Below are 20,656 nucleotides of genomic sequence, written 5' to 3' on the forward strand. Positions count from 1 at the left end.
TCCAGAACGGTGTTATTTTTAAACTGAGCAAACCCGCGCCATCCCGCCCCTCCCCCTGGATGCCACGGACAGCACTGCTGATGGCAGCGGCCACAGACACCGGATGGACCACCCTCAATTGCCCAGGCTGAGTTTACTCCACTGATGAACAATATTCTAGTTTGGAGACTGTCCATCGGTGATGATACACACTTTGCATTTGTACCACTGGTGAAATTAGAATATGCAATCAGCACGTAGGTTCTGTTGTAATAAATTAATTTATTATTGTTTGCAATGCTGAGTTGCTCACCTTGTTTAGGCAGCCCGGGGCGGGGGGGGGGGGGGGTGGTGGTGTAAGGATGGTCATTCCCACTTCCCGGGAAACAGCTGATGGATTCTTGCCTGCCGGCTCACTCCCCCTCGGCCAGGTGACAGCCCGCCCAACCTCAACTGCAGAGTCCGGGCAAAAAAAAAAAAAAAAAGACTCGGGAAAGATCAGCCCCAGCGATGCCCACCTCCGCTCTGGAAACCCTCCCGCTGCAGGTGAGGCGGGAGAGCCGGGGACACTGGAAAACCGAAAGTGTTTTTAAAGCAGATTTCTCCTACTTACCCATCGTCGAGGACTTTAAGCCCCCCCACGGAGCTGCTTGCCGTTCTTTGAAAATCCAGAGAAAAGAGGTCCGATTTCAAAAAAACTCCGAAAAGAAAGGACCCAGGCTAGGTCCTCCCCAAACCCTAGGTGCTGCAGGTTTGACCACCAAGCCGCACACCACCTCCTGACAGCCCAGGCCCCCGCTTCACGACTCATGCAGAACCTGGCGACTCGGAGGAGGAGCTGCGTGGTAGCAGCTGAGCAGGTGTTGGGGCCACAGTAGGGAGGTCCCAGAGCCTGCCAGCCCCGGACACTTGCGGCGAGGGTGGGCGCAGGATCCTCGGAGCTCAAAAGCATCATCAAGTGTAAGATTTCCTTAGAGACGCTTCTCAATAGAATCTACTTCTTATCTAGTCGGAAACGTGCCAGAAAGCCATAAATAATGGAGACAGCCGTGATTAACCTCCCAGAATCCGTACCAGAATTCCCAATTAAACATTTAATTGAATGGTATGACCACCCCCTCTTCCCTTTGCAAGGCTAAACCCGAGTTCTCCGCTGTTTTCCTCTCCTGCCCCCAGCCGGGGCGTCTCTTCACCTGCTTGCACCCTAGCCAGGCCAGCTCCAAGTTCCTACTCCTTAAACTCCCGGGGCGTGGGGAGGGGTCTCGCCCAGGTGACCAACGGGGGGGGGCACGCGTGGGGACTCCCAGGGCACAGGGGACTCTCACGGGGCGAGGCCTCTGCTGGGTTCCCGCAACGGCCGAAAACACGGCTGTGTCCAGACAGCCGAGCACAGGGAATCCGTCAGCGCCCGCGTTCCCCTAAACGAATCCCCAGCCCTGCCTGGTCCTGACCTCGCCCTTCCAACCCTGTCCCCCTCTCCCAGGGCCCTGCCGGGAAAACCATGCCTACTTCCAGTGTTTTAGACGCCTCCCTCCCCGCCAACCTCGATAATCCCGCCTCCCCAGGGAGAAGCAGCCTGTTGGCAGGGCTGCCCACCGGCCTCCCATCTTGCTCCCCTGGGCCACGTGTTTATTGCCTGGTGCCCTTTGCTGCTCCGGTGATCACAACCCTCCCTCCCTCCCCAGAACCCATAGGTCAAAAAAAACCAGAATTTTATCTGCCTCTCCCCAACCGTCCCCATCAACAAGATGCGAGTCCCTAGAAATTTCCAGAAAGTTTACTTTTCCATCCATCAGACCCACATTTAAAAGCTTCTAATCTTCCTCCCATCAGTTTCATCAACTCTTCGAATTTCCTGCTTTTTCTCACCATCCTGGTTGGCAGACTAGCCCAGGGCTGCTCCCGCAGGGCTTTCTCTAGGGGAACACACAGAGCCCCCCCCCCGCAGGTGGGGTGTCAGCACCTCACTAGAGAACGGCCCTCCCCAAGGTCTCCTTCAAACCCCAGCATTCGCGGCTCCCACCGCAGCACTCAGCTTGTAAGTTAGTCCATATTCAGAACTCAGGCGGATTCCTGTCCCGCCACCCATTAAGTTTTCAAGTCCGCTGGACAGATTTTCAGAGACTCCTCATCTCTCCATATGTATTACGGTTTTGGGGATAAATCGAGCGCTCAACTTCTCCATCTCCAGGGAATCCCTTCCCTGCCAGGGTTTCACGGAACTACCCAAATGAGGAGATAAAGCTCCCGGAAAGAAAAATAAATAAATAAAATCATATCCCAAAGCGAATGCAACCCAGCACTAAGCAATTCCCATTTTCCTGCCCCTATCCCAGCCCCTGTTATATTGAGCGGAGTGCTTCCCTCCACCCTGGGGGTCTCCTCCAGTTATAAAAGTTCAGGACAGCTGCATAATAAAACAGTGCTGGTAATTGTTGCAGGTAATTGAATTCACAGGGAAATCCCTCTCGCCTTACCGGAGATGTTTAAAGATGACCTCAGAGCTGCTAAAGCTGACAGTTATGAATGTGACTAAGGAGCTGCAGCATTGACACCTCACCAGGGGCCGCTGGGAGCAGGGTCAGTGAAACCCTTTCCTTGCAAATCCACGTAGGACAAGTTACCCACCTGCCCAGGGGGCAGACGCTACCCCAGAGTCACAGACGGGCAGCAATTCCTTTTACCTGCGACATTTCCCAAGGCGGGGGAAAATGCTGTCTCACACACGGAATTCTGTTTTTTTTTTTTTTTTTTTTTTGACCTATGGGTTCTGGGGAGGTAGGGAGGGTTGTAATCCTCATTGCATGAAAATATCCCAATCTGTTAAAAAAAAAAAAAAAAAAAAAGCAAACCAGCAGAGCTCTTAAGTCAAAACTCTTGATTTGATTCGAGAGCCTGTGGCGGCCTTAAAAAAAAAAAAAAGCCAGATAGTCTGGATAAATTGAGCTTTTAAAATAAGAGTAGCCATCCCACAGCCGGCCAACCCTCACGAAGGTGCGTGTGTAGTCCGGGAACTGCCTAACCAACGGCAGCCGCGCCCCGAGAAAACAGCCGCCGCTTCGCAACCGTTTCCGGACACTTGCGCGCCAAGCTGGGCCCCATTAACTTCACCCTTATCTGAGTTGCCGAAAATCCCCTGGAGGGGCAGGCCCACCTCCATCTGAGAAGTGCCAGCAATCCCTTGACTTTAAGGGAAGAAAACGCAAGCGTGGCTCGCTTTTCCCAGCTCCCCCAAACCATTTTCTTTTCATTCCGAGGTTCCCACAACTCTACCGCAGGTCGGGGATGAGGCCGGGTGCGTGCCCCAATCCTGCCCAAGGCGCGGCAGAGCCCCGCGGAGCCCTCCCGCCCATTCCCTGGGCTCACTCGTGTCAGCCGCTCCACTCGCCCAAGGGCGCTGAACCCCTGCAGCTGTCCCAACCCCAACCCAGGACACACCCTCCCGTTCCAGCCCCAGCTCAAACTGGGGAGCGGGGACGCAATGATCCTCTGTCGATTAGGGGGAGGGGTGCCCTCTCTCAAAACTACCCAGGAATCAACAGGGCGCACATGACAAGTCCTTTCACCCGCGCGACCAGGACACCGAAGCTCCAAGCCGCGCGGGGGCCTGGCAGCTCCCTGGGTCCACCCAGTGGGGCTGGCCCAGGCTGCCAAAGGGTTAAATATTTGCAAAGGGTAAAACCTGAGCCCTTTTTGGGCCCCGCTTCTCTCCCAGCTCTTTTTCTCTCTGCTATTTTGTGCTTGCCCCGGGGGGCTCCTGGAGATTGGGTATCTCTGGGTGATTTCCTGCGATCGGGACAGCCAGAAAACAAGTCGCAGGGGTTTGAAATGTCACACCGGGTGACCTGGGCACGGCATACCCAGGGGCCATCCCCGCCCGCCGCCAGTGCGGGTCTGGAAAGAAAATAAACCCAGGACACGCCAGACTGGTTCTGGGTGGGACGTCTCCTCGCCGGCAGCCGCGCTCCTAGCGGAGCTGGCGGTGGCTCCCTCCGTGTATCGCTTGCAGGTGATGCCAAACGTAGATAAGGAGCCGCCGCCCGGCCTCCCCCTCTGTCTAGACCGGAGAATCGACAGGCGCTGCGGGGAGCAGCGTGCGCGCCCGGCGCGCAGCCCGCCCTGCAGGGCTAGGCCTGCCCAAGACACGTGCGCCCCGAGGCATGCAGCCTTCCCCCGGACACACGCAGAGGCCTAAACCCAGAGAGACGTCGAGGCCCACGCGTGGCAAGCGCGCTGGCCGGCGTACCTCGCGCTGCCGTCGCCCCGCGCCTGCGCCACGGGCTTCCCGCCCAAACGCGGCGGCCCCGGCGGCCCCGCCCCCGCGCGCCCAATCCCCGCCCGGCGCGCCCCGCCGCCTGGCGCACGCACGCACGCGTCCTCGGCACACGGGGCAGCACGGCTCCGGGGGGAGTTCGTGTTACTTTTTTTTATTAAGATCAAAATATTCGTCCCACTAGAACTGCTGTTCTCACAATAAATAACAATAACTTACGTTTGTTTGGTCGGCAAAGGCTCACACACCGGGGGGGGGGGTCCTCCGTCGACGGATAATTTAAAACATTTCCGAGGGAAAGTTTGGTGCCCACTTTGTCCATCCACCACGCGCGTGGGGGTGGCTTGACTGTCCGTTCCCCTCGCCTGTCCCTGTCACCCTCCTCCTCCCCGACACAGCCGCTCCGGAGCGCGAGGCCGGCGTGGGCGAGGTGGGGCGCAGCGGCCTTTTCGGCGAGGTCAGGATCGACCTTGCGCGCTCAGGAAGGACCCGCGCGTGGAGCGCAGGGCCGGCGGTAGCAATCACACCTCGGAGTGCGAGGCAGCAGAGGGCCCAGCTAAGGCGAGTCAACCACATATTCTGGTTTCAAAAAAAAGCAAAGTCCTCGGAGAGGGGAGAGGGGGGGTCTCCAGTCTGGCAGAAGCAGGTAGCGTCCCGGCGCTCGGGGCCAACGCGACCGTTTCTTTCGGTCCTCTCTCTTTAAATAACAATAATAGCAATTACCGGGGCCCGAGCGCGGTCGGAGCTGGCAAGGCCTGAGCACGGGTGAGTCTCATGCAGGGAGCATGCGAGGTCCGCGAGGCGGCAGGGAGGGTTCCCCTCACGTCTCCACCGGACTCGGCACCATACTGTTGGGGGTGTCCGGGAGCTGCGACGACAGGGAGGTCACGTCGCTGCCTGAGGAATTGCCCAGGGAGCCGGACTCGGAGAAAGAGACCTGCGGAGACAGTGCAGGGACCGGGGGTAGGGAAAGCATGTAGCTGGTGAGGATGCGGGACTCGGGTGGACAGATCCCGGCGACGCTCTGCCCGCAAGGCCTAGCCCTTCAACCCATCAGAAAACACGCCCCCTCCCTTGGCGAGTCTGCTCAGTGGCTGAATCCCCCGCTGCCTCCCCTCCGCGCCCCGAGCCCCCTGGTCGCGCGCGGAGGGCTTAGCCTCACCAGCTGCTGGAAGGCGGGTTGATCCAGGTCACTCTGGAGAGCAAACTCGCTGAGCGCCTTCCACGGCGGCTGGTACGTCTGCACCTCCACGGCGCTGCCCTGCACGGCGCTCTCGTGGCGGATGGGGCTGCCGGCCACCAGGGGCGTCCCGGTCAGTCCCTGGAGGCTCTGCGAGGCGAACCGAGGGTACTCGAGTTAGGTCACCTCTGACACAGTGTGGAGAGGGAGGGTTGGTAGGCATGGGTTCCACGGTTTGGGGATTAGGCGTGGGGCGGGAAGCGTGCTTTCCCGACTACACAGGGCAGAATGGGCCTTCATTCCCGGTGGGGGATCCCAGGAGGCGGTGTGGGGGCCCCAAAATCTTCATCCGCCTTGGTACTGGGAGCCGATCACCCAGCCAAGGACAGCCCTCTCAGGTGTGCGGAGTGGAGTTAAAAGTGTTCACTTCGAGCCAGGTCAGACAACACTACCACCTCACTCCACCCCACCCCCAAACCTCGGGCTCCTGGCTGCGTGTGCGTCCCAGGCAGGGTCCCCGGACATTCTCCCGGCTGCCACCCCCTGGGACGAGGAGAAGGACCAACGAGGTTATGCGTGGTCTCCAAGGAAGCCTTATCTTCTCCATCCCTCCAAGGTAAGCCTGGCTGGGGAGGTACCAACCGGCGCGGCTGAGGCAGAGGTCGGTGCCCCCAGACCACGCGCGTGCACGGCGCCCCTCACCGTCTTATCGCTGTGCTGTTGCTGCTGCAGCTGCTTCATAAGGATGGATTTCTTCTTGTCCTTGCAGCGCTTGTTCTGGAACCAGACGCGGATGACCCGCGGGCTCAGGCCGGTCATCTCCACCAGCTGCTCCTTCATGAGCGCGTCGGGCCGCGGGTTCGCGGCGTAGCACGTCCGCAGGGTGTGCAGCTGCTTCTCGTTGAGCACCGTGCGCACGCGGGTCGTCTTCTCCGCCGGCTTGTGCACGTGCGGCCGCAGGGTGGGCTGCCGGCCGGGCCCGGGGTCTGCGCGCGTGGGGAGAGGGCTGTGAGCGGGAACACCTCGCCTCGGCACCGCCACGGCCTCGCGCCTAATTTCGTTTTCCTTCACCTCGCGTACCCCCGAATTGCGGGGATTTCGTTTCATTGTTCGCTTCTTCCTCCCTGGCGTTCGCTTTAACCGGTTGGACCTACGCCTTCTTGTTCCCAAGCCGGGAACTGTCTTTCCCGCCCCACACGGGCGCCGGGCCCGGGAGGGCTGCGCTAGGCCGCCGTGGGACCCGAATGGCCGCTTGGGGCTGGGCCGCCTCCCCTCCGCGGCGGGGAGCCACCAAGGGCCTCCGGAGGGAGGCGCGCCCGGGGACCCTCGGCGGCCCACAGAAAGCGCAGCAGAACCTGGGACTGGGCAAGCTCTTCCTACCCCCACCACCTCCGGGAAACCCAGGAATGCCTTTTCCCTCGCTCCGAGCCCGCGCTCGGACAGGGGCCGCGTTTGCGTTTGGCAAGCCCCGGGACAGAGGCCTGGAACGGCCTCCGGGGCTCTGAACGGTTCTTTCCTGCCCTCAGACCTTGGCTCTCCAGGCTCAGTAGACGCCCACCCTCCCGTCCCCGCTCGGCTTAGGGTTCTCGCCACCCCCGAGAAAGCAGAGCCGGGTTTTTTTCCCCCAGCCTGCAACCCGCAACAGACAAAGAGGAGCCTGAGGCAATCCGATAGCCGCTGGTTATCCGACCCTTTCCACATCCTAGTGGATGTACTCCCGAAGTTTAGACTTCACGTCCCCCTCTGGGCCTTTCTAGGTCCGCGTCAATATTTACAAAAGAACCCTGCAGCCCAGTTACTTCTTTCCGGAGGAAGTGGAGGTCCGGAGAGGCGCCCAGAGGCGTGGAGGCTCTTTTTGCCGCAGGCGAGGGGCTGGGAAACCGCCACCCCAAGCCGCCTAGCTCCCCACCTGGGCAGCTCCTGACTGCAGCCTGGGACCGCCAAATGGGCAGTTCGCTAAGATACCCCAGTCCACGGAGCCTGCAGACCGGAGAGGGCTTGGCCAAGTTGCTCATCGAACAGGGCGTCAGCACGAACAGGATTCCAATGGCTTTGTTGAGTGGCCGGCCGTGGATGAATCCCTGACTAGCTGAGATTCCCCCTACTCCCAGCTGGGCGCTGGATGACTTCCTTAACCCCAGATAAACCTTTCCTCCCTCTGGGACAGTAACAAGAAGTCCTCCACGAAATCCCAATTGCACATCTCCCAGACCCACACCGGCTTCTGTCACCCACTCGCCTGCCGCCCAGTATGCACTGCTACCCCGGGAGTTGGGTTGGGGGCGCAAGCTCAAAACGCATACAGTCCCTCTCTGGGCACACCATCCTGACCGCCCGAGCCACAGCCAAGTATGCAAGTGACAAGCCTGTGGGTCCGGAGGGCTGAGGGACGCGCGACACCCACGCACACGAACTGAAACCACCCCCCCACCCCGTCCCCGGCGCACGGCTCACCTGGCAGATGCAGGCTGCGGGCGCCCGGGAGCGGACCGGGGCTGCGCGGGCTGCCGGCGGCCGCGCGCTCCAGCAGGAGGCCGTGGTCTGCACGACAGAGCAGCTCGTGTTCCCGCAGCGAGAACTCGTCTCCGGGCAGCAGCTGGCGGCTGCACACTGAGCAGCGGAAGCACTCGATGTGGTACACGCTGTCCCGTGCGCGCATTACCAGGTCGCTGCTGCCGAAGCCCACCTGGCACTTGGCGCACTTGATGCCGAACAGCCTGCGGGAGGGACCCAGGGCGGCGGGAGTCAGCACTGGCCCTGCGGCCGCATTTGCCTTTGCCCGGCCGCTGGCTAGCCAGCGCAACACGGTGCACCCGCAGGATTCTTGGGGTGGGGGAGTGGGGACCCACGCGCTGGGGTTCCTGGGGGACGTGGGAGGGTTTCCTGGCGCCGCCGGTTCGGGTCCCCCGCCTCACCTGACGTAGTCACGTTTGCAGTAGGTCTTCCCGTCTCTCACGAAGCACGTGCAGGTCTCATCCAGGTACTGGCTGCACTCGGCGCACTTGAGGCAGGCTGCATGCCACTCGAGGTCGGGCGAGACCCGCAGGATAAACTGGTCGTGGATCTGACTCCCGCAGCCCACGCACATGGCCGTCCCGGGCTTCTCTGCCGGGGAAGGGCGCGGGGGGCCCGCGTCAGGCCTGGCTGCCCGGATCTCCGCGGATCTCGGCCACTCCAGCCCCAACCCGAACCCGCTTGCTCTCTCGCTCTGTCGTTCAAAACACAACAAAACCAAAACAAAAATCGCGACCCCACGGGAAAGGGGGTGAGCTGGCTACCGGCAAACGAAAGCATGCCATCTCCTGACCCTGGGAAGGCCTCCCTACTCCCTCTCCAAATGTCCTCGCGGCTGCATTCGTTGAACGCAGTCATAGCCTGCGTGCGTCCGGTGCCAACCCGCCAGCACCGAGGCGAGATGCAGAAAAAAGCGCATTTCGCCTAGCTGCCCAGTGCCACTGGCCGGGCCTCTCGGCCAGCCCAGTCCCACTCGCAACGGCTCCCCGCGCCCCAGCGAGCTCCCAGGGTTCTTGAGCCGGGTCCCTGCGCATCCTTCTGCCATTTCTTGATTGTCCGGAGGCGAGTCAAAGAAACCTTTGCAGCTAAGAAAGCCCGAAAAACATAAACCGAGCTAACCAACCAGCACCCCCCACCCCACCCCACTCGAGCAAACCGAACACAGGCAGGTTTCCCAGACTGGTGACCGTCTAGACGGCTTGGAGGGAAACAATAATAGTACAGTATTTAATTGTGAAAAGAAAGAGGCAGGATTAGCAGGATGTGCAGCCCCGCAGAAGGGCGTTCGTTTTCCCATTCCCTCTCCGAAAGTCGGCTGGCCACTTGTAGGACCCACTCCACGCGTCGCTTCTGCATTTGACATTTTGCACATGAAGCACGCGCACGCACACCCACACACGCACACCGAGGGAAAGACTTACTCTTGGGATGATCCCCCATAGCACCCAGGAAAGGATAATGAAAAAGAATATCCACCATGCAGAAAAGAGATGAGCGCAAAAACGTGTGGCCCGGGGACGCGCGCCCAGCCTCACTGCTCTGGGCGAACTAACTCGTCCTGCCCCGCGGCTGCAAGGGGCCACTCCGCACCGGCCCGCACGCAGCATGACGTCAGCACGCACTCGCCCGGGACCCGAGCTGGGGGCGGGACCTGTGGCGTCACCGAACGGTCCCAGAACAGCAGGGCTGGTTAGGGGGTTGGGGGGAGATGAGGTTGGGGCCTAGGGATGGGCGGGGGAGGTGGATTGATGCTGGGGACCCGGGCTGCCGAGTGCAAGGCGGCGGTGACGAGGCATTGGCTGGGAGGCGGGGGACCAGGCCTGATTGGCCTGCAGTGAACAATGGAGCGCAGCCCCCTCCTCCCCGAAAGCTACAAGGATCACCTCCCCGGCCCAGCTCCGGGCAATCCCCGGCGGGCCGGCCTGGGGCTCTGCGGCAACGTGGGGCTTCCTTCAGGACTTGCGGGGCAGTTTGCCCAGGCGCCCCCCCATAGGTGATGGTTACCTGGGGAGGGGGTGCAGGAGTTCCCTTTTTAAAAATCCCTTTATTTTCTAAATTAAAAAAAAAAAACTGTTTAAGAAAATAAAATCCGCTCTGGACAGAGAGAGGTGGAAGGGAGGGGACATCGGCTTGGAGGTAACCAGCAAGGTCCGGCCGGTCACTTCTTCCCCTCCCGGCTTTGTTCTTAGAGTTTAAGCTCTGGGCAGAGGTCTGGGGTGACCCTCGCGAGTCCTTCCCGTCGGTGCGCCCCGCGCTTGGAAAACCTGAGGTTGCAGCCTTGGGTAGGGCACATCGGAGCGCAGGACCCGGGAACGTGCGCCCTGCATCGGGCTCCGGTTCCACCCCGGAGGCGGTTTTGTTTCTTCAGGTCTTGTTTTTTTGTGTGGTTTATTTGTTTTGTTTTGAACTTAACACAGACACACCCAACCTTTCCTCACCCAACTAGCCTTGCGCGCTCTAGGAAAGCTCGGCTTGGGGTCCTGCTCTCAGAGTAAACGAATCCTTCTTTTTTAAATCGATTCTGTTTCATTGCACAAACCAACAGAAGCAAATGGTGGCGCGCGGGTCGCTTGCTGTCGGTGCGCTCCTGTCCCTGATCAGAAAACCCGGACTTCATTCTTGGCGGTGGGGGTAGGGGGTGGGCAGGGAGGAGGGGCTCGGCAAGAAGCGAGGTGGGTTTGTCTGAAAAGGGTGCGGAGAGTGGCGGGCGCATTTATTATAAATGCCTCTCCTCCGCCCTCCGCGCCTGTGTTTCTTTTCCCACTAAAAGGCTCACCTAGAGCCAGGGTGGGGTGTGCCTTGGTGGACCCCTGGGGAGAACGGTGACTCCACTGGAATCCCAGACCCAGGCCTGGAGCCGAGGGCGCGGCCCCTTCTGCTCTGAGGCGGCTCCGACCTCCAGCTCTGGGGCTGCTTGCGGGGGCGGGGACGGGGCCGAGTGGGTGCAGCCAAGGGCGCTGGGTGAGGTTTTGCAGGGGATGGGGTGGGGCGGAGGTGGGGGTAGTAGCGCCCACTAAATCAGTGCTCCGCACGGCCCCAGGAAGCGCTGGACACCGGGGCCTGAGAGCTGGAAAGGGTCGCACAGGGTGAGGCCTTTGGCACATCCAGGACTCTCACCCTGTCGGCTTTTATTGGTCTCTGCCCAGCCACCACACTGCAGCCTGCTCCCCGTCCCTCCTCTCCTTACCCCCAGCCTGCAGCTAGCCAGAGGTGCAGGGTTTGGGGTGCCTAAGATGCTACCTGTGAGTGAAGGTTTCTCAGTGAAGAGGTGTGGGAGGCGAGCTCCAGCCACTTGGCGTTGCCACAGGAGTCTGATTTGAATTCTGCTCTCAATTTCCTCATCTGTACAATGGATTATAATAATAACACTGCAGGGTGAGGGGCAATGCCAGTGACTCAACAGGCTAATCCTCCACCTTGTGGTACCTGCATCTCATATGGGTTCCTGGTTTGTGTCCCAGCTGCTCCACTTCCCATCCAGCTCTCTGCTTATGGCCTAAGAAAGCAGTGGAGAAAGTCCCAAAGCCTTGGACCTCTGCACCGCATGGGAGACCCAGAAGTTCCTGGCTCCCAGGTTCAGATCGGCTCAGCTCTGACTGTTGCAGTCATTTGGGGAGTGAACCAGTGAATGGAAGACCTCCTCTCTCTGTTTCTCCTTCTCTCTGTAAATCTGCCTTTCAAATAAAAATAAATCTTTAAATAATAATAACACTAGATATGTTAAAACAACAGCTAGCACCCTTTGATGGGCCAAGCTTCGGGCTAGCAGCCTGTGTAGAGAGTTTCCGAGCTCTCTGCACCTGTTTAACCAACCCCTTGCTCATCGAGTCCTGGGCTGGCTGTGTGCCTTACTCCTCTGCACCCGTCTGGGAGTGAGGGCTTGGAGCTCTCCTGTGTGTGTTGCTGCAGGATTTCTTCGGGTATGTTGAGTGTGTGTGCGCTGTGCCTGTGGTCTGGGTGGACGCCTCGTGCTCAGGCACTGTGCTCTGTAGAATGGAGGTCTCCCTCTCTGGCGGGCCCTGGGCCATGCTTGGCTCCCAGCACCCCCAGATAGTGTGAACCTTGCCAGGAGCAAGCAAATCAATAATTCAGGGGTGCAGGCAGGCAGCCAGGAAGGGACAGCTCAGAGCCGGAATCCCATACCTAGCCTTTAACCCTGTGCTGTCCAGAAAACAGAGGGTGCCGGGGAGGAGAGGGCAAAGCTGGCTCCCGTTCCTGGGGTGCAAGAAGCGGGCTGGAGGAGTGCTGTTTGCTTGACGCCCACCCTGTGCAAAGGCCTTCACATTGGTCTGTGAAGTCTTTATGTCACAGGTGCATGGCACAGACCCTCTTGTGATGGGGCAGGTCAGAGCTGCCAGTGACTGGAGTCCGGTCTGCTCCAGTTTGCTTTGCTGTAGTCGCTGTGTGCCAGTGGGAGGGCTGTGAAACCAGGGACCCCCCCATGTGGCAGTTCTGCTGCTTTCCCAGGCACCTTAGCAGGAAGCTGGGTCAGAAGTGGAGCAGCCAGGGCTTGAACCAGCACCCATTTGCAATGCTGGTGCCTTTACTGGATGCTGGGTTCATATGGAATGAGTACTCCACAATGCCAGCCATTCAAATAAGTAATAACTAAATATTTAGAAAAATAAATATTTTTGCATTTCTTGCTGCATAGTGGCTCAGCTTTCAGGACCCCCACAGGAATCACCCCTGGCCCGGATCCTTTTATCACCCTGGCAGCAGCTCAGAAACCTGTCAGGCAGAGGGAGTCAGAGGATGAGGACAGCGAGACACCCGTGCTGCAGCCGGACGAACCCTGGGCCATGTGGCTTGTTGATTTGCCTGTGACTTTGCTGGTTGCCGGCTGGGCAGACAGATGCCAAGGTTACTCTGCATTGAGAATAAGCCTGCCCGCTGTCCACAGCACCCTGACCTTGGCGAATCAGTGCGGAAGGAAATGAAAGGCTCACGCAGTCATTATGGGAGAAGACCGATGAGCCCTTTTAGATCATTTGGGGGACCTTGGTGGCCTCCCAAAGGGAGGTGCCTGCAGGACGACCAGCCAAGCCCTGACCTTGCCAGCACAGAGGTTTGGGGAAGGAGTCAGTCCCCGCCCGTCCCTCAATTCCCCAACCCCCCCTAGCTTTGGGGAGCGCTGCATTTCCTCCTGTCTCCAGAGGGAGGAGCCCTTGGCAGCTGAGAGTGGTGGGAGAACCCTGGGGCTGGTAGCCCAGGGCCCTGCTGGCAAGTCTGCAACTGACTCTCTGCCTTGTAGATCCAGACCCTTGGCACAAAGAGAGAAGGGAAAGAGAGAGGGAGAGACTGGGTTGTGCAAGTCAAGGGCTCTCCAAACCAGATTAGACAGCCTGGTAGACCTGTTGTCCTTGCCTGAAACCAGGCACTAACTGAACAAAGGTGGGAAAAGTAGTAATTGGGCAGACTAGAGGGTGGCCACCAGGAGATCTGGCTATGCCATGGCGGACCCTGGGCAGGAAGAGGCTCCTTGCAGCTGCCTTCTCTCCCGCAGGCCCTACAGCAGGCACTGCAGAGGGACTGCTCTGCTGGCAACAGAGAGTATTAACCAGGTCCAGTCAGCAATGGGAGAGACTGGGGTGCGGGCAGGGTCCCAGCAAGGTTGTGGAGGCAAAGGGAGGTCCCAGAACAGGCCACATGGCTGAACATGGCTGAACATGGCTGGAGGAAGGGACAAGCGGCTAAAGCAGGTGTGAGGATGTAGGGACCAGGCCTAGAGGCCCGAGATTCAGAGGGAGGGATGGTGGTGGGGTACCCCCAGTGTCCAAGTATCAACTCCTCCCTTCTCCCTAGAAGCAGGCTGAGGCTGGAAGTTGGGGGTCATATGATCAAGGATGTGGGTCATGCCCTGGGGTGTGGGTGGACGGCATTTAGTATGTCATCCCAGGAGAGAGGGAGAGGCCTCCTGGGACAGTATGTCTGGCTCTGAACATGGTGCCTACACGTTGGAGGGGACAATCCTGGGGAATACGCTCCATGCCCTCGTACTCCTGCACCTGCCAGCCAGCACCCCAAAGATAGATAAAGTGAGTCATGGAAGCTGTCCGGAGGGATTAGTCAATCCCTCCTCCTGGCCGGATTGTGATGAGTGTCCTGGGGAGGTGGCCTTAATCCAGCTCAGGACTCAGAAGGGATCTGGGCAGATCTTCCTCAGCTCCAAGTGCCGTAATTGGTTTGTGGAGCTGGGGAAAAGCGGCTTGTACCAGATTTTGCCATGTCACCGTGAGACAGGCCATTCTGATCAGCTCGAGTGATGGACAATAGAAATGATTTACTGCCACTCCAGACGTGCCTCGCGCTTGTAAAGATCTTCAGAGCTAACTAATAAAGCTCCCCTCGTCATTGTCACCGCTGTGGGAGGAATCCTATTCAGCAGAGCTTGTAAAAGGGCAGAGCGGGGACAAACTGACCCCGACAGGTGCACCCCCAAGGCTGAGCAGGACGGACACCACGTGCCGGGTTCTGGCCAGGGCTGGGTGTTTCTCGTCCCATCACAGGAGTGCCTTCCACTAAGAAGCATCCCCAGGAGTGGCTCAAACACACACAGAGGCCAGGCAGCCCCTTGACTTGGAGAACCCGTGGCTGGGGGCTGTCCCCACCAGCAGGCTCTTTTTTTCATGGCCCTACTCCATGCACAGACTGAGTTCCATTCTAAGGATGGTCCTTACTTAGGGTCACAGACCAGGGCCCCATGTCTGCAGTCTGTGAGCGGTACAGGAAAAGCTGGATTCTTTCTAGATTCCCCAAGAAAGAAACCTCTGTCCTGTTGCGTTGAACCAGACTGGCTTACCTGCTCACTCCTGAGCCAGTCACTGTCATGCAAAGAATTTGAGATTTCTTCATGGACTTAGGCAAGTGCTCACAGGCACTGCACCTGTGGGCACCAACAAACGGTTGGGAACTTGTGTGTGCACACATTTATTACACCTTTTGCTGGTAGGAAAGCAACCTGGCCAGTCATGTAAACGTACTAAGAAGCCTGCGAGCTTCTGATTTGTAAGTTTCAAATAGCCAGTTGTTCCTTATAGGATGCTTTCATTGATTTGTGCCCAACTAGGCAGATTTTAAAAGTAAATTTTTCCTATAATTAAGCAACAAACAATTATAGGGCCTGGCGTGGTAGTGTAATGGTTAAGCTCCTTGCCTTGAAAGCACCAGGATCCCATATGGGCCCCAGTTTTAATCCTGGCAACTCCACTTCCCATCCAGCTCCCTGCTTGTGGCCTGATGTGCATTCTGGGAGGCAGCAGGTACTGGCTGATTGTAAACACCCCCACACACACCATGACAAGATTCTAATAAGAAGCGGTTTTATACTAGAACAGAAACTTAATAGTTTTCTTTCTTTCTTTTTTAATTAATTAATTTTTTTTATTTTTGAATTTTATCATAAAGTTCTGTGTAATCTGGGATTCCCCTCCCCACCAAGGCCCACCCCCCCAAATTGATTTTCCCCATATTGCCACAACATTACATTTCTTCATAAGGAGTACAATTCTATTTAAGTGTGCCCCGACATTGCTGGTACAGACCGTGTCAGACAGTCCAGCATCCCACTGTCTAGATACATCCAACACTTCCGCTGGGAGTCCATCTTTTGCTTGGAAGCAGAGATGCATGTTGCATTGTGTCTTCACATCTGGATGTGGTAGTCTCCATTACCCCACCATTATACATTCCAGTTTGCATGATGGATTCCTTATATTAGAGTGAACATAAGGTATTTGTCTTTTGGGGATTGATTTATTTCACTGATCATAATGGTCTCTAGTTGGGACCATCTAGTTGCAAGTGGTATGATTTCATTCTTTTTACTGGCTGAATAATATTCCATGGAGTAGATGTACCACAATTCTTTTTTTTTAAAGATTTATTTATTTTATTACAAAGTCAGATATACAGAGAGGAGGAGAGAGACAGAGAGGAAGATCTTCTGTCCACTCATTCACTCCCCAAGTGAGCCGCAACGGGCCGATACGCACCGATCCGAAGCTGGGAACCAGGAACCTCCTCCGGGTCTCCCATGCAGGTGCAGGGTCCCAAAGCTTTGGGCCGTCCTCGACTGCTTTCCCAGGCCACAAGCAGGGAACTGGATGGGAAGTGGAGCTGCCGGGATTAAAACTGGGGCCCATATGGGATCCCGGGACATTCAAGGCAAGGACTTTAGCTACTAGGCCACACCACCGGGCCCATACCACAATTCTTTAACCACTCCTCTTTGGATGGGCATCTGGGTTGTTTCCATGTCTGCTATTGTAGATTGTGCTGCTGTAAATATAGGTTTACAAATACCCTTCTCATAAGCAGTTTTAATTTGTTTTGGGTATATTCCTAGGAGCAGGATGGCTGGGTCAGAAACTTAATAGTTTATTTTTAAACATTTTATTCCATTTTTTGTTTGAAAAGCACATCACACACACACCTGGCATCCACCTGTTCATTCCCCCAAATGCCCACGATATCCGGGGCTGGAGCCAAGCCAAAGCCAAAAACTGGGAACTCTACCCAAGTCTCCGTGGGAGAGGCAGGGACCCAAGTACTTCCCTCACCTACTCTGCCCCACCCCGCCAGTGCACACTGGCAGTAGCCTGGGATTAGAAGCAGAGCCAGGGCTGGAACCCAGGCACTCCAACTCACTCAGCATTCCCCCTGCTGGGCCGGGCATCGGTGCCCCAGAACGGCTCAGTTTCCACGGAGCAAGACTCCAGGTTTGACTTAGAGGGAGATGGAATGACTGATGTAGAAGTTGGCGACACATCGGAAAACTTTCTCCTTGGCGCTTCTCTGGTCACACCATTTCCCAAAGCCGCCTGGACGCAACCGACACTCGGCTGCGGCAATAACAGCACGTAGGAATGGAGGACAGTGGGAGGACCTTTCACAAGCAGTGGCCTCCCAGAGGCGAGAGAGACACAGCCGATGGGCAGACAATCAAAGGGACAGGTCCTCCAGGAGGAAAGGCCTGACCTAAGTGCTCACATACTGACAAGGACTGGTGAGTGGTAATAGGAAGAAGAAAACTCTGTGCTCTGTCAACTTGCAAGTCTCCCAGGCGGCACCACCGATGACCGGGATCTCAGGGACTTCACAGACATAGCCATCCTGTCATGGGTTTCGCCCAGGGGGTACCTGTGATGGCCTGCGAAGTAGCCATCAGCCTGTGGTTCCAGAGGGTGACCACGCCCCTTGCAATTGTTGCCACAATTCCTTGCCTTGCAGCTCCACTTCGTGACAGCTAGCCTCTTCAAAGCCAGAGAGAGACTCTGAAATTCAAGAGGCTCTTCAAAACAACCCTCCTGATTAGGGAACATCCACCCAGGACCAGCTCCTTGTTTTTTTTTTTTTTTTTTAAATTTTTTTAGGATTTATTTATTTTATTACAAAGTCAGACATACAGAGAGGAGGAGAGACAGAGAGGAAGATCTTCCGTCCAATGGTTCACTGCCCAAGTGACTGCAATGGCAAGTGCTGTGCTGATCCGAAGCCAGGAGCCAGGAGCTTCTTCCAGGTCTCCAACGCAGGTGCAGGGTCCCAAGGCTTGCCCGTCCTCCACTGCTTTCCCAAGCCACAAGCAGGGAGCTGGATGGGAAATAGGGATGCCGGGATTAAAACCGGCGTCCATATGGGATCCTGGCGTGTTCAAGGCGAGGACTTTAGCCGCTAGGCCACCGCGCTAGACTCAACCAATAGAAACTTAAACATTTGTGTGTGTGTGTGTGTGTGCATCAAATTAAACTTACCTTTGAACTCCACCTTCTGTAAATTTGTTGAAATCTCCTCTGATGATGCTATGTATCTCCCAGCAAAACTCTGAGGGGGCGTACTGCTCATTTTTTGTTCTTAACCATGAACACATTGAGGATTGGTAACGTTCAGGAGCTTTTGTAAAACATCCCAGCTAAACACAGGAAAGTAGGTCCCAGGCCAGGTCAGGCCCCTCCTCGCTGCCTCTCCGCAGTCACCGTGACTGGGTTCTCCTGCTCAACTCCACTCACCCTCAAAGCCTGTCACTGTTATCATTTGGGATTTCAACATCTGGTAATAATAAGCAGGGGGATTATTAAAAAAATATACCAGGGGAAGCTGTTTGCATAACCCATAAATGTTAGAGGTTTCACGGTGCTGATTTTCAAACAGGGAAAAGACAACACACAGTAATGGGGCAGGTGGCTCAAAAGGCAAGTGTAAAAAGTGGCATGGCCTGAAGTCATCCCTGCGGGAGCCAAGCATAAAAAGACAAGTGATCCGGCTGCTTGGAGCGCAGGTGGATCCGTTTCCAGGGGTGGGATTGAGACACTCCATTGGCAGCTTGGAGGGTGGAGGCTGGCGACCCGCAGCAGCCACGCCCCCACGTGGGCGTGGTCCCAGGAGGGCTTGGACACAGCCCCAGGAATACCCCGTCGACTGCCCATGACTTCTCTCCCATCTCTTGGAGGAAAACTAGTTCCAGAAACCAATATATTCACACAGAACAGATAACAGTACACATCTGACATTCCTGCCCCGGGGCTCTGTGAACTCAGCCTGCAGAGCATCGCACCTGGGAAACAGGACACAGGTTGGCAGATTCCTCTGGCTGGGCAGCACGGGAGAGGCCCTGGGCAGGTGACACAAGAGCCTGCGGGCTTCCAACAGGAAAAGGTGGGACAGAAGGTCCAGCCTGTAGTGCAGGAAATCCTGGTGCCGGGCCAGGAGTCACGTGTGAAACTTACAGCAGGCTCTCCTGGGAGCAGGACCAACCAGACTGCCGTGCCAAGGCTGTGCCCCCTGTGGTCAGATCAGACAGGTGCTTTCACCCAGGACCTTCAGGTCAGGCATCACCTGGTCACAGACCAGGCTCTGACAAACGTGTCAAGCCATCACACCCAGCAGGGGGTCATGGGCATGCCAGGAGACAAAGCATGCACAGGACCAGGGGTGAGTGGCAGGAACTGGCAGCTGGGGTTTCACAAACACTCCTGCTATTCCAGTTCCCCTTCCATCTCCCACCCCTGGCTGAAGGGTAGGGAAGAGGAGGAGGAGGAGTCTGAGTTTGGTGAACACGGGGGTGAATATAAGGTAGAAACAGGTGCCAGCTGTGCCACAGCCCTACGTAGGGCGCAGCCTAGCAGACACAGGATCATCTTCTGCAAGAACCGGTTCTTAAGAGGTGCTCTTACTCATTCACTTCCCGTGGCCTGCCTGGGTAGCCTCGGAACTGGGAGAAGAGACAGTGGGTGGTTGGGAACAAGGGGGTGGGGGAAGAGGTGTGTAGGACACCTGGAGGCGTGAGGACAGATGTGTGGAGGGGACACTGCCCACGAGGCCGCGACTGCCATGGACAAGGCAGCAAGCAGACGAGAGCTGACTGTGGCCAGCGTCTTTCATCGGCCACCCAGGGGCACAGAGATCTAACACAACTGTGGTGGCAAAGACCACATCTGGAGAAGGCTGACAGGCCTAGCCAGGGTTCCCACCTGCAAGAGCCAACCGAGGTGGCTGAAGGTGCCTCCGGTATGGTGCCACGTGTTCAGGACGCCTTCCAATCCATCCTAGAAGAGCCGTGGTTCGTCCTGGCCCACGTAGATGTGTGTTCTGCGTCTTGACTGCTCTTCCTGGCCACAGGCCCCTTCACCAGCGCCACCTGCTTAGGCAGGTTTACGGAGAACCTGAAAAAGCTCAGGAGTGCACGAGGCATCTCAAGGGACTTGATGCCTGAAGCGAGTCACGCTGGGATCGCCTAGACACTGCACCACCCGCCTAAACCCGGGAGATCACGGTGGCCAGCTTGGAGGCAGTGCTTAACGAGACTAGGGGGCAGCGGATCGTCCTGGCTGCCAAGGACATCTTAACGCTTCTGTGATGCTGTGGCCCCAGATCCTGCACCGTTAGAGGCGTCTGTTCCTCAGAAGAACGCTTTCTGCTAAAGGACACAGTGAGAGTCCCATTGAGGCATCAGTGGCGGCTGCCCCTGGGCACAGGAGGAGGAGTCAGCCAGCTGGCCAACAGCAACTCCCCTCGGTGCCCTTTGGAACTCCTTGCCCTCCTGTGACAAGTGCAGCAGTTCTGACGCGAGAAGGGCAGTGCCAGCCCGGACCCCTGACCCCCAGGTAACCCTTGAGGACCAGCTGGCTCCAAGCTCCAGGTCAGTGGTTGGTCGGGGCTCTGACGCCCAGGTGAGCTAACAGAGTGGCAGAGAGACAAGTGCGGGGAAGGGAGGCGGTGTTGAGAATGGATGAGAAGGAAGGAGAAGAAAATTGGTGGTGACGGCGAAGCAGCTGGCGCACCTGTCTGCACTTGGTTCTCAATCTCTGACCTCCCTCCTCTGAGCAACCACCGGGTGAGTGGTCAGTGTGCGTGTGGGAAGACAGAAGTGTGTTGCTCCTAATGTTCCTTTCCTCTCCAGGCAGGTCTTTCTAGAAAGGCCCCTGAGCATGCATGGACGTGAACTGGGCAATAGCAACCACGTGTCCTTCCACTCCAGCGGCTCCCGACTGCGGGGGAGAGAGAAACGAGGTGGGGCGGGGGGCCTCTCAGGGTTTTCACCGACAAAACACCCACGCTGGTCACTGTGGGTCCCCCATCCATGCGCACTCCGGTTTTCCCAAAGCTGCTGGGGCTGCAGGCTGGGGGCTCCCCCTGTGTGTGGTCAGAGCACCTCTGGTCTGTTGCCATAGATTTGGGCCATTCTCTGCCCTTCCTCTGCCAGGAACCAGTGT

General features: G+C 57.3%; 1 protein-coding gene across 1 annotated transcript; it reads right to left on the minus strand.

Moving 5' to 3' along the window:
* Window positions 1–4,439: 4,439 nt before the first annotated feature.
* ISL2 (ISL LIM homeobox 2) lies at window positions 4,440–9,481 on the minus strand. The gene is made up of 6 exons (XM_004594612.4): window positions 9,368–9,481; window positions 8,348–8,537; window positions 7,887–8,149; window positions 6,135–6,418; window positions 5,415–5,582; window positions 4,440–5,189 (listed from the first exon to the last, which is right to left on the minus strand). The coding sequence occupies exons 1-6, from the start codon at window positions 9,423–9,425 to the stop codon at window positions 5,073–5,075; spliced, it is 1,080 nt and encodes a 359-aa protein (XP_004594669.1). The 5' UTR covers window positions 9,426–9,481; the 3' UTR covers window positions 4,440–5,072.
* Between the last annotated feature and the right edge of the window lie 11,175 nt (window positions 9,482–20,656).

The sequence above is a fragment of the Ochotona princeps genome, chromosome 6 (assembly GCF_030435755.1).
Source record: "Ochotona princeps isolate mOchPri1 chromosome 6, mOchPri1.hap1, whole genome shotgun sequence".
Taxonomy (NCBI): domain Eukaryota; kingdom Metazoa; phylum Chordata; class Mammalia; order Lagomorpha; family Ochotonidae; genus Ochotona; species Ochotona princeps.

Bases quoted from the DNA above. Each gene is read 5' to 3' on its own strand.
- ISL2 (XM_004594612.4), bottom strand. From the start codon at position 9,425: ATGGTGGATATTCTTTTTCATTATCCTTTCCTGGGTGCTATGGGGGAT. The intron at 5,583-6,134 runs GTGAGGGGCGCC...TTCGCCTCGCAG, and splicing joins AACAGCACAGCGATAAGACG to AGCCTCCAGGGACTGACCGG. The intron at 5,190-5,414 runs GTGAGGCTAAGC...CTGTCTCCGCAG, and splicing joins AACCCGCCTTCCAGCAGCTG to GTCTCTTTCTCCGAGTCCGG.